Source organism: Lontra canadensis, unplaced genomic scaffold (genome assembly GCF_010015895.1).
Source record: "Lontra canadensis isolate GAN:19392208 unplaced genomic scaffold, GSC_riverotter_1.0 scaffold98, whole genome shotgun sequence".
NCBI classification, from domain to species: domain Eukaryota; kingdom Metazoa; phylum Chordata; class Mammalia; order Carnivora; family Mustelidae; genus Lontra; species Lontra canadensis.
Genome location: NW_022631092.1, coordinates 519,112 through 535,898, shown reverse-complemented (window position 1 = coordinate 535,898; position 16,787 = coordinate 519,112). Strand labels below are relative to the sequence as shown.

The 16,787-nt window shown below is 39.9% G+C and overlaps 1 protein-coding gene across 5 annotated transcripts in view; it reads right to left on the bottom strand.

Moving 5' to 3' along the window:
- The window catches only part of ATG2B (autophagy related 2B), a 95,925-nt gene that overhangs the window by 19,593 nt on the left and 59,545 nt on the right, over positions 1 to 16,787 (bottom strand). For all 5 annotated transcript variants that reach the window (XM_032837475.1, XM_032837476.1, XM_032837473.1 and 2 more), the window contains 13 exons: positions 13,184 to 13,341; positions 12,642 to 12,814; positions 11,935 to 12,085; positions 10,515 to 10,714; positions 10,283 to 10,363; positions 8,989 to 9,095; positions 8,734 to 8,826; positions 7,835 to 7,905; positions 7,359 to 7,435; positions 6,750 to 6,920; positions 5,070 to 5,211; positions 3,247 to 3,449; positions 1,944 to 2,170 (listed from right to left, as the gene is read on the bottom strand). In XM_032837475.1, coding sequence (XP_032693366.1) covers positions 1,944 to 2,170; positions 3,247 to 3,449; positions 5,070 to 5,211; positions 6,750 to 6,920; positions 7,359 to 7,435; positions 7,835 to 7,905; positions 8,734 to 8,826; positions 8,989 to 9,095; positions 10,283 to 10,363; positions 10,515 to 10,714; positions 11,935 to 12,085; positions 12,642 to 12,814; positions 13,184 to 13,341 — 1,854 coding nt within the window. The remainder of the gene's footprint in view (positions 1 to 1,943; positions 2,171 to 3,246; positions 3,450 to 5,069; positions 5,212 to 6,749; positions 6,921 to 7,358; positions 7,436 to 7,834; positions 7,906 to 8,733; positions 8,827 to 8,988; positions 9,096 to 10,282; positions 10,364 to 10,514; positions 10,715 to 11,934; positions 12,086 to 12,641; positions 12,815 to 13,183; positions 13,342 to 16,787) is intronic.

Here is a 16,787-nt window from a genome sequence, read left to right as displayed (position 1 = left end):
CACCATATTTTAGTAAATATACAAACAATGCAACTAAGTTTACAAATGAAAAGTTTTAATATTAAAAGAGTAACATTGCTTTCTGCCCGTGGACGCCGCCGAGTAAGCATCGTTAAAGTCTCCCCTCCCACCGCCGTCATGTCTAAGTCAGTGTCTCCTAAAGAGCCTGAACAGCTGCGGAAGCTCTTCATCGGAGGTCTGAGCTTTGAAACAACCGATGAGAGTCTGAGGAGCCATTTTGAGCAATGGGGAACACTTACGGACTGTGTGGTAATGAGAGACCCAAACACCAAGCGCTCCAGAGGCTTTGGGTTTGTCACATATGCCACTGTGGAGGAGGTGGATGCAGCCATGAATGCAAGGCCACACAAGGTGGATGGAAGAGTTGTGGAACCAAAGAGGGCTGTCTCAAGAGAAGATTCTCAAAGACCTGGTGCCCACTTAACTGTGAAAAAGATTTTTGTTGGTGGCATTAAAGAAGACACTGAAGAACATCATCTAAGAGATTATTTCGAACAGTATGGGAAAATCGAAGTGATTGAGATCATGACTGACCGAGGCAGTGGCAAAAAGAGGGGTTTTGCTTTTGTAACATTTGATGACCATGATTCTGTAGACAAGATTGTCATTCAAAAATACCATACTGTGAATGGCCACAACTGTGAAGTAAGGAAAGCGCTCTCTAAGCAAGAGATGGCTAGTGCTTCATCCAGCCAAAGAGGTCGAAGTGGTTCTGGAAACTTTGGTGGTGGTCGTGGAGGTGGTTTTGGTGGGAATGACAACTTTGGTCGTGGAGGAAACTTCAGTGGTCGAGGTGGCTTTGGTGGCAGTCGAGGTGGTGGTGGATATGGTGGCAGTGGGGATGGCTATAACGGATTTGGTAATGATGGAAGCAACTTTGGAGGTGGCGGAAGCTATAATGATTTTGGCAATTACAACAATCAATCCTCAAATTTTGGACCCATGAAAGGAGGCAATTTTGGAGGCAGAAGCTCTGGCCCTTATGGTGGTGGAGGCCAGTACTTCGCCAAACCACGAAACCAAGGTGGCTATGGTGGTTCCAGCAGCAGCAGCAGCTACGGCAGTGGCAGAAGGTTTTAATTACTGCCAGGAAACAAAGCTTAGCAGGAGAGGAGAGCCAGAGAAGTGACAGGGAAGCTACAGGTTACAACAGATTTGTGAACTCAGCCAAGCACAGTGGTGGCAGGGCCTGGCTGCTACAAAGAAGACATGTTTTAGACAATACTCATGTGTATGGGCAAAAAAAATTCGAGGACTGTATTTGTGACTAATTGTATAACAGGTTATTTTAGTTTCTGTTCTGTGGAAAGTGTAAAGCATTCCAACAAAGGGTTTTAATGTAGATTTTTTTTTTGCACCCATGCTGTTGATTGCTAAATGTAATAGTCTGATCATGACGCTGAATAAATGTGTCTTTTAAAAAAAAAAAAAAAAAAAAAAAAAGAGTAACATTTAGGGACGACTGGGGGGCTCCGCAGGGTGGGGAGCTGGCTTCGGCTTCTTTAAATAAAAAAAAAAAAAAAAAAAAAAAAAGAGTAACATTTAAATAACATAGTTTTCAATACTACTTTATTAATAATTCTTAAAATGACAAATCCTAGGGGGCCTGGATGGCTCAGTCAGTTAAGCATCTGTCTTCAGCTCAGGTCACAATCCCGGAGTCCCAGGATCAAGCCCCACATCATCCGCCTCCCTGCCCAGCGGGGGGCTCTGCTTCTCATCCTGCCCCTCACTCCAACCGCGCGCTCTCTCACACGTGCTCACTCTCTCTCTCAAATAAATAAAATCTTCTTTTAAAAATGACAAATTCTTTTTCTAGGAAAAGACTAGAATGGTCTGTAAAAAAAAAACAACAACAAACAAACAAAAAAAGCAAAACAAAACAAAAAAAACAACAAAAACTTATGTAGAAATCAACTTACATGTAACTCTTAGCTGGAGAAGTAGGAGGGACTGTTCCAAAATCCTTTCCTCCATAAAGATGCCAAACAAGAGAGACTTCTTTAACAACATAGCGGACGACAGGGATGGGAAAGTGCAATGGGGCTTTGCTCGTGTCCGTCTTCTTAGTGGGCTGACTAAAGTAATTCTCTCTTATTACAATTGCATCATCGACCATCACTTTTACAACTGGCTCTTCCTCCTTCTCCTAAAATAAACAGGGAACACACATGGTCTGGTCTCAGTAGAAACCACGGATTATGCTGCAGATCTCAAGATTTCTTGATTCTGAATTCTAACAACAGTATCAATATATGAAATGGGCAAGTGGTGATATTAATCATCATACAGGATACTCCGCATTATTCAGCATCAAATGGACTTTCTATGTAAATCACTCCACAAGGAGTCTTTCATAGTCTTCAATCTAGCTTTTATCATTTGATAATAAAAAGACACAGATTTCGTACGTGTGTGTTGATGTGTATGTCTGGTGTGTGTGTGTGTGTGTTTATAGTTCTTTAATTCAAAGTCAAGACTACATTCCAAACTTGCCATACTTCAACATATGGACCAAGTTACCATGATCCTAATAATGAAATCATCCTGAGTTTGACTGCTTTTATTTTTTTTAATATCCCAGGATGCAGTAAAACAAATACATTCACCAAGTCACTACTGAGTAGTTTAGTATGTGTATGTGCTAAATGGCGATTTCACGAAGTTCAACTCCAGCACTTAACTGATCTAGTGAGCTGTGCACTCATTACATCCAGACCACACTTTTTAAATGGAAGCAGGACTCTCACATGGCAATTACACTTATCAAACATCCATCAGCCTTCACACAAACCACGTCTTACCTTTCCCAGTTCTTGGACTAGCAACTCTGGATAGCACTCCTTTTGCTACTTCCTTGCCCTGAGGAGCTATCTTAACTATGCACAACATCTGTAGTTTGATAATCTACGCAGAAAATTTTGCCCTGAAACTAATAATACACTATATGTTAACTAACTTGACTTTAAATAAAATCTAAAAAAAAAAAAAAAAAATTTCGTTTTTAATTTTGCAAATATTGAGCATTTTTCTGAGTTTTAGAGCGATATGTCACAGAAATAGTATAGCAAACATTTGCAAAGCCTCAATAATAAATCACAAAATGAAGTCGTTGTGAACTGCCAAGAGTTATAAAAAAATCTGAAGACTCTTTCTCAAGTACCCTTTGGTCAATTCAACTTGTAACACTACCTTAAGGCCTCAATTATAGTATCCATTTATTACCTGAACGTTTGCTCTTGGTGCAAAAATAATGCAAAAGTCGTCATTCTCCGTGGGCACACGTGCCATGGCATCACTAACCAAGTGGTGTGTGAATGAGGTGTAAGGAGGGCCAGGCTCCTGGGACACATTTCCACTCTCATCTGGAAACAGGAAGAGGTCTGAACAACATGGCTCCTGAGTTTGAGATTTTTCATCCAAAACACCTAGGTAAAAAAGAATACAACACTCAGTTTTGGCACATTTTGAACAGTAACGCTCAGTACACATTCTAACCACATGTCAGATACACACTACATTGAAATGTTTTCACCTGCAATACCTCATTTCTTTCGTACAATAACCTTCCCATTACTAATAGACTGACAGTAAGTTTGAAGTTCTCTAAGACAATAGTAAATGACGGTTTCGTAAAGTCACAGTGAGGCTCCTCTTAGTTATCTCGCGTTAGAGAAGCTCTGAAATGGGCAGCAGCTTGTCAGTGTGGCCTGGAGTTTTGTTTAAGCCAGAATTGCACACTGACAACTCTGTCCTGTGAGCGGAGATCTGTAAACTTCCAGAACAATGCTGCAAGGGGAGGAACCACCGGTTACACCTGGCAGTGCCTCCCCTAAAACTATAGGAAATCTCTGCTTAGAGAGAGACGGGTGGGGGAAACAGTGGCTAAGAGGGTCTTTGGCCAGGGAGTGGTGCCCTACAGTAAGGAGGCTACACTCTGGATACCCAAACGGGCTACCTGTTCTTAGGTAGCTGTCAATGTGGTTCACAAAAGACTGCATGCATGCCAACATCTGTAACGTGAACATACATTTTTATGCATTTTTAATACATAGATCCACTAATTCTTTCTCCATTCCATTAGTCATTCCAACCACTGTGATATGGACTGGGAACGTGAAGATGAATGAAGTGATGTTTTAGCTTCCACAAGCTCACAGGCCCGATTTTAAATTCTTCTGCAGCAGCACCTTGGACATACTCATCCTTTGTAAGTGCCCAGTGCACCTGAATATTGAAGCTGCTCAGTAAATATTCGTGAAACATTCTTTCCCACATAAGCAGGCTAGCTGCTAATACAATGTAATACATAGGAAGCTGTAAGTTCTTATGTTTCCTGAATTCTAATTTATGCTAAATTAGAATAAAATCAACAATTTAACCCTAAACTTTTATAATACCATGAGATAATTTTTTTTTTAAAATTAAGATTTCAGAATATACAGAAATGACTACATTCATCCAATTAGAAAAAAAAATATTCTGGCCAATTCTTTCCAATGAGAAGGGAGCCTGAGCTGCAAGATAATTAAGGCTTCTGCACGCTTCTGTGCCTCTGTCAACATTCATGACCTTGCCAAGACGACCTTCTCTCTCCCCTCCACATACCTGAACCCCAGCCACTCTTTAAAAAATTAAGCCAATTCCTCTCACTTTCACTGAAATCTCATGAGACAATTCCAATCCCTTCCAACCAGTAGATGAGGACATGACACACGCTGAAGCCCTTTCTCACGTCATTTCCTAATCACTCTAAGTAAGAACATCAGTCTGGCTTAGTGCCGATCTGTGTTATGAAACTCGCAGCTAACAGAAAAGATAAGCTTGGACTTTCATTTAATCTGGGCCCCCACAGCACCCTGGACCAGTGTTTGTGTGTGTCCTGGATGCTGGATCAACTCAAACCGACTGGCTAATAAGTATCCACCAAAACGCAGACTTGTTTTTTCTTTAATAGGTGGCTTACTGAGGAACTTGTAACCATACAAATAGCATAAGCCTCAAGTGAGGCCCCAGGACTCCCGGGGAGGAAGGCCAGCCAGTCCTACCGTTCGCCTGGGCTTGCGCAGACGCTGCGGCCTGCTGCAGGTCTACCTCCTCCATAGCGTCACTCATCAAATCACGTAACATCTGCTGGTCTGCTTCAGGAAGTACTGGACCTCGTGAGGAAGAGCGGCCGCTGGAATCTACCTACAGCCAAAACACCTAATTAAAAATAACTGAAAATCCTCTAAGGAGCAAACTACTCAGCATGGTGTTGTCCTAGAAACACATGGCATTTTACTAAGACACCAGAAACAGGAACAGTCATCGCTCTACCTTCTGCCGGGCAGCGGCCGCATTCTAAGTGGTTGGCCTCATCATCACCCCAACAACTACTGGCAAACAGAAATGAATGTGCCATCATCTCAAAGCCAGCACGGAGAGCCGGGGTGGTGGAGAGAGCGCGTATTAGAGGAGAGAGAAACTAAGAACACTGTAGTGAGGCCTGGGGGGAAGCAGTCTCCTCCTGCAGAGTGCTCAAATCTGGGGGCTTCCCCAACTCTCACCCCATGGACACAAAGCCGCTGGACAGCGGAGTCTCATGTCTTGGAACAGACGGACAGTGAAGGTTAAGGAGGGGGCATAAACAGCGGGGGAAATCTACCACGTGGGGACTCCAGCACGGGTGCTTAAACATTTTGGTTAGTGAACTGTGGGTTCATTAAATCCAGCCCAGGCTTTTTAAATGGGAGTATGACTCTAAAATGAAAGATCCAATTTGAAAGGGATAATTGAAAACAACTTTCAATAAACTGGAGAACGTCTTTAAAAAGAAAGTAAAGAGTAGAGAGGGAGTGTCATGACTGCCTTCTTATCAATGAGAAGACGGCAAGAGCAAGGGGTCAAAACCCGAAGCATAACACGGATGAAGTGTAGGAGCCTCTGAACAAAAGACAATGCAAGGCCAGTCAGACCCTTACTAGAGGCTCCATTATCTATGAGACTGAGAATCCCGTTCACAGAGCAGGCCAAGAATGAAAAACCACCAAAAAGTTAAAAACGCTAAACAAACCAGACTTTGTTCAATCTGTACATAAGAGAGGACAGAGAGGTGATACTTGGGGGCAGCATAAGCAAGCCCTGACCCATAAATAAAAGTATCTGAGTTTTGTTGCTATTTCTGCTACTTAATTTGGGCAAATCGCCTAATTCTCTGGGTTTTAACTTATTCATCTGTGAAACAGAGATGATAATCTTCAATCTTTATCACACTGAATTCAAGGAAATCACAAACAAGAAAATACACTGAAAACCGAACAGAATCATATGTAACAAACAAAAGATTACGTAAATCTTCCGGTAATAATACTAACGCTTGTATCTGTCCTCTCATAAGCAGTTTTACATACGACTGCCATAGAACAAGCTCTTGCGCGCTACAGGTTTTCTTTCTTCCTGGAGGGGAGATGAAAATAATTCAAGTCTGGAAGATAGGATTCTGTTGGCTGAGAAGATTAATGTTCTAAAACAAGGAATACCAAATGGTAGAATGGTTTTCCAAAAAGGCCTATGGAGTCATCTTTCCAGACCCATCCCTCTGAAGGGAAAGAACAGATGGGTGATTTTTCAGTTTCTTTTCTACCTCATGACTGTCATAAAGACCTCCTTGATGCATACACATCATGAACGTGACTGCAAGGTGTCCAGGCTGAGTTAGTTCTAATGAATCATGTTGCTGGCTATACCTTCATCTTTCTCTGAGGGGCTCCAGGCTTCATCTCCACCTTGTTGGCTGCATGTAAGTCCCCATAGCTTGCAATATACTGAATGAGATTCATTAGTGCAGCACAAGAGTCCGAGCACGTTCTGATATGGACAATGTCACTGGAACAGTGTAGCTCGAAGCGCGGCTCAGTCTGGACAGACATAAAAGAAATGAACAGGTTTTTCAAACAAGAGTAGAAAGTTCTTCTTTTGCATAGGCTTACATTACATAAAATAGAATTTTCCTTGCCACAGGAAATGTATATTTATAACTATATCCTAATTTGAAAATATTTTATCTATTTTTGACCAAAATAATTTTATATATATATTTTTTTAAAGATTTTATTTATTTACTCATGAGAGATGGAGAGAGAGGCAGAGGGAGAAGCAGGCTCCCTGCCAAGCAGGGAGCCCGATGTGGGACTCTCTCCTAGGACCCTGGGATCATGACCTGAGCCAAAGGCAGACACTTAACCGACTGAGCCACCCAGGCACCCCGACCAAAATAATTTTACAGTAAATTCAATTCTTTAGTCTCTCCTATAAAAAAATAGAAGTAAAAATTTCCATTTATTTTAATAACTTACTTGTTCTCCATCGGAATCAGATTTCACTGCAGTTATGGTTAATTCCAAAAGCCCCATATCCATCACACGAACATAATCTAAAATTTTTTAAGTTAACAAAATATCTGAGTAAGGCCTTCAAAAAATGCGTATCCAACCAAAACGTAATAAAACTAGCATCTTAAAAAAAAAAAAACCTAGCATCTCTTTAAAATTCATGGCAATTAGTGGTACAAATATTTAGAATTCAATGGAAATATAGTTTCATCTTATAAAAGTCCTATAATTCCCTTTATTTTACTTAGGAACAAAACAAATCTTACATTAAATACAGTACATGCAATCTGATAAACTTAACTGATATTCTAAGGACAGTACAACTGATATTTAATAAGATCCTTAGTTCAATAGCATTATTCCAGAGTTCAAATGCTCTAAAATATTCACATATGAAAACTAAAGAACATTCATCTATCTCAAATTTTTTCAACTCTTACCTCTATTCAAATTTATAGTAACAGTATTACACTTGTCAGACAAATGCAAAGCAGCTTCATCCAAGATTATTCTGAGGAAACAATATTAAAAACATCCAAAAAATTAACTCTGAATACACCATGCGTGATCATGACATACTTCATTGCATCATTCTTCTGATATACAAGTTATCAAAGTCCCATGTAGTTTCTTACAAGTGGCGTCTAACATTTCTTTAAAACTCATTATTTCTGAGTGCTGAAAATATTTAAATGGTGTAAAGAATGAGACTGAATCAAACTGGAGGGGAGACGAACCATGAGAGACTGTGGACTCTGAGAAACAAACTGAGGGTTTTGGAGGGGATGGGGCGTGGGAGGTTGGGTGAGCCTGGTGGTGGGTATTAAGGAGGGCACGGATTGCATGGAGCACTGGGGGTGGTGCATAAACAATGAAATCTCAGACCACTGAAAAAATAAATTAAAAAAAAATTACATATATACTTCACACCACTCACAAAAATAAAATCTAAATGGATCCAAAAAAAAGAGAGAGACTGAATCATCTGCTCCAATTAATTCTACATTTTCAGCATTTTTTAATAGTACCCACATTCAGAAGATCCAAATTGTGAAAATAAAGTGCTATCAAGTAGTGTAGGAAGTTTAGATTTCTGTTTTTAAAAGTAAACCATCTCAAGAATCCATTTCATCTCTAAAAATAAAAAACAGTGATAAACAGAAGAAATAAGATGAATCATTTGAAAATAAAAAACTGAAAACCTGGATAAAGGGACATGACTATGAGCAAAAGAACGCTGATTTTTACAAAAGGTTGGGACGTCAAAGAAGTTAGCTCAACACCAGACAGCATGTTTGGAAGAGCTGCATTTGACAGACAGTCAAGTTTACCCAGGCACCTGAGAGTAGACGAGGATTTGTCCAAGGCAACACTACTCGAAACGCTGAAGGTTTCCACAGTGAGAAGAGATCGGATTGGCAAGTGAAGAGGTCTAATACCAAAAAGAAACAAATAACATCAGTTTGCTGCAACAACAGAAATTCCCTTAAAAGAACATTTTGAACCTTAATCCTATAATCTGAATTACGTATTTTTTTCAAAACTTGGCACATATTTTGAATAAAGCTTTACTTTGTTCCATTTGCAAACTGACCTATAATCAAGGGCACAGCTCCAGAGATGCACATGGAAAGTTGTAAACGAAGTTGGAGGATTATATCCCAGAACAGGTTCATCAGCAATGTTCAAGAAGTATAAAATCTACAAAAACAAAAATATAAAATGCCCTGCTTTAGAAGGGAAAAAAAGGTTTGATAGGATAGCCTTAATACCAATGTAAAATATCTCACAAAAAAAGCAACCATTTTTGGGGGGAAAAAAATCAATGCTAAAAGGAAAAAAAATCATTTTGAAGCAATTCATTTTAAAAAGTATTTGCAAAACCACTCCTGAGTTTGAAATGAAGAGCGAGCCCCATCTGACAACTGCAATGCTACAAAGTCTTGAGAAAATTATATCTTGTCAAAGATATAATGCATAACGAAATCATTATACAAACTAAAGTATGTATAATATGCTTGCACATCATTTTGCTTGGGACAATTCCTGAAAAAATAAATAAATAAACTTTGCTGAAGATTGCTTACACTCCATCTGGTTTTCTATGTAACCCACTTTTAGGAAAAGCTTTTTTTCCTTATATTATACCTAGCTCAGTCTGAAAACCAGACTGTCTTACCAACATCTATTCTCCTGTATTTCTATCTAAATGAGGTTAGACTAAATCTCCCCCTTACAACTGAGTTCAGTGTTCACACCAACTATCTCTCTACCCTTGCCACAGAGATCTAGATCTCCTCAGGTTTCCTAAATACTTTTATGAAAGCCCTCTGAAAACCTGCAGGTATAAAAATATTTTACTATTTTCCAGCACAAAGAAAAAGTTCCTCTTTCTAAGGAAAACGAACAAGAATCACAGTGCACTAATTTTCATTTTTATTAGAAAAGAGCCAAATGTATTTCGTTAATCAAACACTGTAAATTAATTACAGAAATCCTTATAAATGCCTCGAAGCATGTTACTGGCCTAGGGAGTAATTGTGAAGTTATGACACTTAAGGAGTGAGGACAAGTCAACACATCATTTGTCGCTCCTCTATGCCAGGTACTCTACAGGGTCTGGGACAGAGAGTCCCTTCCCTTAAATGACTTAAAAGATAGGTCTGCCTTTGAGATGTTTAGGGTCAAAACTTGAAGTTAAAAAATCCATTTCATTCTGGAGTGGTGATAATGTTCTACTTCCTAACCTAAGAGGTGGTTATATGGAATATTTACTTCAATGATAATTCAGTGCACACTGATCATCTCTGATTTGTACCTCTACAGTGTGTGTATTACATGTCAACATAAAGTAAAAAGCAAATCGATATGTACGTAACAACTCTTACCTGCTCATGCCAGCTAAGCCCAGAAGGAAGCATTCTGTGCTGCAGTGTGGCTCCTTTCAGCCCCACAGCAATGAGAAATTCCTATAAAAAAAAGTTACACTGATCACCTACATAATCCTCTTATAAAAACTTAAAAAGTTTTTCTAATAAATATGTTGTCTTTCATGCAATCACTTTTAGCTAGTAATCAAATGAACAAGTCTTTAATGATATAAAAGTACAAAACACAAACCTTTGTATTGGACTCTGACTTATCAGATAGTATTTTAACTGCAACAGAAAGCATATTCAAAGTGTCTCCTGCAACGCCATCTGTAGAAGCTCTACTGAGGCCATCTTCCTCAGAGGAATAAATAGTAGGTTCCAACCAGTGTGGGCGGGTTGAACTGGGCAGTCGTGTTTCTGTAGGGAGAATCACTCCATCTACCACACCTACATCAACAACAAGGTGACAATAAAACAAAATGATAACCGGACATTAGTTCACAGACTTTCACAACTCAAAACAAAAATCCATATGCTTCCACTGAATATAATCCTGGAGGTAAAAATGACCAAGCACCAGCTTCGCATTAATAATCTGTACCTCTCTGCTAATGTTGGTATGACTGATAGTACCCTACTTAAAAAAAATTATGAAACGCTAGGAGAATTAAATTTTAAAAATCTGATAAAGGTTAAGACTGTGCAAAGTATTTTCTGTACTTTGAAGAAAAAAAAAAAGAATTTGTATCTTCTATTCACAGGGGAACAGGGAAAGTGCTCAAAAGATGGTAAATTCTTTTTGTTACCAAAGGAAAATGCTGCTAAAGAGAGAGAGTAACGAATGTAAAGTCCCATCAACTCATTAGTGGATAATAAGATACAGCACATCCATAAAATGGAACATAATTTGTCAGTAAAAGGAATAAAAGGAATTACACTTGGATGAACTTTGAAAACGTCATGCCATATTTTCATATTTGAAACGTCATGCCAGTCACAAAAGACCATATATTATGTGAGTCCATAAACACCCAGAATACACAATCCACGAGGCCAAGTAGATTAGAAGTTATTTAGTGCTGGAGGGTGGGGTGTTGAAGAGCCATGGGAGGTTACAACTAAAGGGTGCACAGCCTCTTTTGGGGGCGACGGGAAGGTTCTAAAGTTGATCGTGATGATAGTTACAACAACTCTGTGAAATACTAAAATCCAGTGAAATAGATAGTTTAAATGGGTGAATTGTATGCTACATGAACTACTGTACGTCAATAAAGTTGTTACCCAGAAAAAAAAAGTCAACATATAATTTATGGTAAGTATTACTTTGCCAGTGGAATCAGAACACTCCACAGAAAATAATCTCTAATATGAGAATTCTGTTCTCAACAGATTTTCTTTACTAGGGGGCACACGGGTGGTTCAGAGGGCTATATATCTCCCTTCAGCTCAGGTCCCGATCCCAGAGTCCTGGGACTGGGCTCCATGTGGGACTCCATGCTCAGTGGGGAGTCTGCTTCTCCTTCTCCCTCTGTCCCTCCCCGCACCTGTGTTCTCTCTCTTTAATGAATGACTAAAATTAAAAAAAAAAAAAAAAAAAACTTTATTAAACAAAATGTAAATGGGTCTGAACAGAGGTGAACAGAACACACATTCACCATGTGTCCTACCTTTGTGGTAGAGACTAAGACTGCTGGAATGAAGGCAGATGTAGTGTTTGTCATCACAGCCTTCATACTTGGTCACACAAAACAACGAACCACTGTTGAACTCTAACCAGAACTCGCCATGCTTATTTTCCAGCAGCTCTCCATTATCTTGCTAATAAAAAGATCAGAAAAACACAGAAGTCATTAATTTTTTTCATTATGTTGCCAGTCAGCATACATCATTAGTCTTTGATATAGTGTTCCACGATTCATTATTTGCGTTTGACACCCACCAGTCATTATTTAAATGCAGAAAAGTCAGAACGCCCGTTGGGTTGCCCCTTCCTGATACAGCCTAGAGGGTTCTCCCACATGGCAGCAAAGTGATCTGAATCCCAAGCCGCGCAACGTGGTGGCACGAAATGCTGCGCAGGGTCCCCCGTGCAGAGTGAATCCCCAACTTCACCGTCCTCTCTAACGGGTAAATTACTAGTGATCACCTCAGCAGAACCAGCATGTTTGCAAAAGAAGGCCACACAAGGTTCGCCTTGCGATCCACAGTGAAAAGCTCACTGTCCAAAGCCGCCGTCAGGGCAGAGCACCTCAGAACCCGGACCTTCCTCAGGCACTCAAACAACCTCCCGCCACCTCACTGACGGCAGGTGCAACCACAGTGCGTTCAAAGTAAAATATAACTGAAACAATGCTTTGCCTTTGCAAATCCTTACCCTAACATCTGTAAACACTGCCATTAGTCCATGGTTAATACTCAGAAGAACTGAGAGAAAACTCTGCGAGTTCTTGTTCTGAGAATCTAGTTTTTTTTTCCTACGGGAACGATAGTTGGGATCGACAGTAGAAAAATATTGCAGCGTCTCCTCCTCAGATCCACTCTCCTCATCTGTGAGAAATAAATGTCATAGTGATATAGCCTATGGAAATAAAATAGCAACTGGAATATCATCCCCAAAATACCTATTTTACAAGCATTTTTCACCAAGAATCTACAGGACAATAAAAATGTACTTTCTGTATTTTTCTTTTGCGCTGAACTTTAAACAATGTACATATTATCACTATAAAGATAACATTTAATTTATAATATTCGCAGTATATAGATAGGAGAAATACTGTAAATCACTAAAAGATATAAAATATAGTTACAAGGGGAAAATATCCAAGAAACATTTTAAAATCTATCATTTGAAAAGGTTACTGCTTTATTGATAAAACCGGCATTTTAAGTCAGAACAAATGTAAAATATATTACCGTAGTGCACTGTGGATTTAAATGGACTAAAACTATCTTTGTTGAAGGTATTAATCAGCTGACTGGCTACAGAAAGACCAATACCATAGGAAATATTTTCAAATGTCTCCACTGGTGAAGGAGCTGTTGGTTCCCATAGCAGCAAGTCATTAAAGATCCTATGGAAGACAAAAGTTGAAAAATACGTAATTCATAGTTTAGCTCAAGTTAAACTCAAGAACATGTCTTTAAGAAGTCACATGAGGGAGGAGTCAAGATGGCGGAGAAGTAGCAGCTGAGACTACTTCAGGTAGCGGGAGATCAGCTAGATAGCTTATCTAAAGATTGCAAACACCTACAAATCCAACGGGAGATCGAAGAGAAGAAGAACAGCAATTCTAGAAACAGAAAATCAACCACTTGCTGAAAGGTAGGACTGGCGGAGAAGTGAATCCAAAGGGACGGGAAGACAGACCCCGGGGGAAGGGGCCGGCTCCCGGCAAGCGGCGGAGCCACGGAGCACAAAATCGGGACTTTTAAAAGTCTGTTCCGCTGAGGGACATCGCTCCAGAGGCTTAACTGGGGTGAAGCCCACGCGGGGCCAGCATGGTCTCAGGTCCCGCAGGGTCACAGAAGGATCGGGGTGTCTGAGTGTCGCAGAGCTCGCAGGTATTAGAACAGGGAAGCCGGCTACAGAGACGGAGCCGAGGAGTGAGCTCTCAGCTCGGGGTTACCTTGAACCGGTCGCAGGCTCAGTGAGCTCGGAGCGCGGCCGGAGGCCAGGCAGACGGGAGTAATTGGACGCTGTTCCCTGAGGGCGCACTGAGGAGTGGGACCCCTAGCTCTCGGCTCCTCCGGGCCGGAGACTGGGAGGCCGCCATCTTCCTTCCCGTCCTCCGGACTCTACGGAAAGCGCTCAGGGAACAAAAGCTCCCGAAAGCAAACCCGAGTGGATTACTCAGCCCGGCCCTTGCGACTCCGCCTGGGGCAAAGACACTTGAAAATCACTACAACAGGCCCCTCCCCCAGAAGATCAACAAGAAACCCAGCCAGGACCAAGTTCACTTACGACGAGTGCGGTTTCAATACCAAGGAGAGCAGCGGAATTCCAGAGGAGGAGAAAGCAAAGCACGGAACTCATGGCTTTCTCCCCATGATTCTTTAGCCTTGCAGTTAATTTAATTTTTTTTTCTTTTTCAATTTTTTTCTCTTCTTCTGCTAAATTTTTTTAAACTTTTACCCTTTTCTTTTTTAACGTTTTTTAACTAGTTTATCCAATATATATATATTTTTTCCTTTTTATATTTTTTTCATTATTGGTTTTCTTTTTTTTGTTTCTTTTTTCTTTTTTCTTTTTTTTTTTTCTTTCTGAACCTCTTTTTATCCCCTTCCCCCCCCCCCTCACGATTTGGGATCTCTTCTGATTTGGCTAAAGCATATTTTCCTGGGGTTGTTGCCACCCTTTTAGTATTTTACTTACTCCTTCATATACTCTTATCTGGACAAAATGACAAGGCGGAAAAATTCACCACAAAAAAAAGAACAAGAGGCAGTACCAAAGGCTAAGGACCTAATCAATACAGACATTGGTAATATGTCAGATCTAGAGTTCAGAATGACGATTCTCAAGGTTCTAGCTGGGCTCGAAAAAGGCATGGAAGATATTAGAGAAACCCTCTCGGGAGATATAAAAGCCCTTTCTGGAGAAATAAAAGAACTAAAATCTAATCAAGTTGAAATCAAAAAAGCTATTAATGAGGTGCAATCAAAAATGGAGGCTCTCACTGCTAGGATAAATGAGGCAGAAGAAAGAATTAGCGATATAGAAGACCAAATGACAGAGAATAAGGAAGCTGAACAAAAGAGGGACAAACAACTACTGGACCACGAGGGCAGAATTCGAGAGATAAGTGACACCATAAGACGAAACAACATTAGAATAATTGGGATTCCAGAAGAAGAAGAAAGAGAGAGGGGAGCAGAAGGTATATTGGAGAGAATTATTGGAGAGAATTTCCCCAATATGGCAAAGGGAACAAGCATCAAAATCCAGGAGGTTCAGAGAACCCCACTCAAAATCAATAAGAATAGGTCCACACCCCGTCACCTAATAGTCAAATTTACAAGTCTTAGTGACAAAGAGAAAATCCTGAAAGCAGCCCGGGAGAAGAAGTCTGTAACATACAATGGTAAAAATATTAGATTGGCAGCAGACTTATCCACAGAGACCTGGCAGGCCAGAAAGAGCTGGCATGATATATTCAGAGTACTAAACGAGAAAAACATGCAGCCAAGAATACTATATCCAGCTAGGCTATCATTGAAAATAGAAGGAGAGATTAAAAGCTTCCAGGACAAACAAAAACTGAAAGAATTTGCAAACACCAAGCCAGCTCTACAGGAAATATTGAAAGGGGTCCTCTAAGCAAAGAGAGAACCTAAAAGTAGTAGATCAGAAAGGAACAGAAACAATATACAATAGCAGTCACCTTACAGGCAATACAATGGCACTAAATTCATATCTCTCAATAGTTACCCTGAATGTTAATGGGCTAAATGCCCCAATCAAAAGACACAGGGTATCAGAATGGATAAAAAAACAAAACCCATCTATATGTTGCCTACAAGAAACTCATTTTAAACCCGAAGACACTTTCAGATTTAAAGTGAGGGGGTGGAAAAGAATTTACCATGCTAATGGACATCAGAAGAAAGCAGGAGTGGCAATCCTTATATCAGATCACTTAGATTTTAAACCAAAGACTATAATAAGAGATGAAGACGGACACTATATCATACTCAAAGGATCTGTCCAACAAGAAGATCTAACAATTGTAAATATCTACGCCCCTAACGTGGGAGCAGCCAACTATATAAACCAATTAATAACAAAATCAAAGAAACACATCGACAATCATACAATAATAGTAGGGGACTTTAACACTCCCCTCACTGAAATGGACAGATCATCCAAGCAAAAGATCAACAAGGAAATAAAGGCCTTAAATGACACACTGGACCAGATGGACATCACAGATATATTCAGAACATTTCATCCCAAAGCAACAGAATACACATTCTTCTCTAGTGCACATGGAACATTCTCCAGAATAGATCACATCCTTGGTTCTAAATCAGGTCTTAACTGTTATCAAAAAATTGGGATCATTCCCTGCATATTTTCAGACCACAATGCTCTGAAGCTAGAACTCAATCGCAAGAGGAAATTTGGAAAGAACCCAAATACATGGAGACTAAACAGCATCCTTCTAAAGAATGAATGGGTCAACCAGGAAATTAAAGAAGAATTGAAAAAATTCATGGAAACAAATGATAATGAAAATACAACAGTTCAAAATCTGTGGGACACAACAAAGGCAGTCCTGAGAGGAAAATATATAGCGGTACAAGCCTTTCTCAAGAAACAAGAAAGGTCTCAGGTACACAACCTAACCCTACACCTAAAGGAGCTGGAGAAAGAACAAGAAAGAAACCCTAAACCCAGCAGGAGAAGAGAAATCATAAAGATCAGAGCAGAAATCAATGAAATAGAAACCAAAAAAACAATAGAACAAATCAACGAAACTAGGAGCTGGTTCTTTGAAAGAATTAATAAGATTGATAA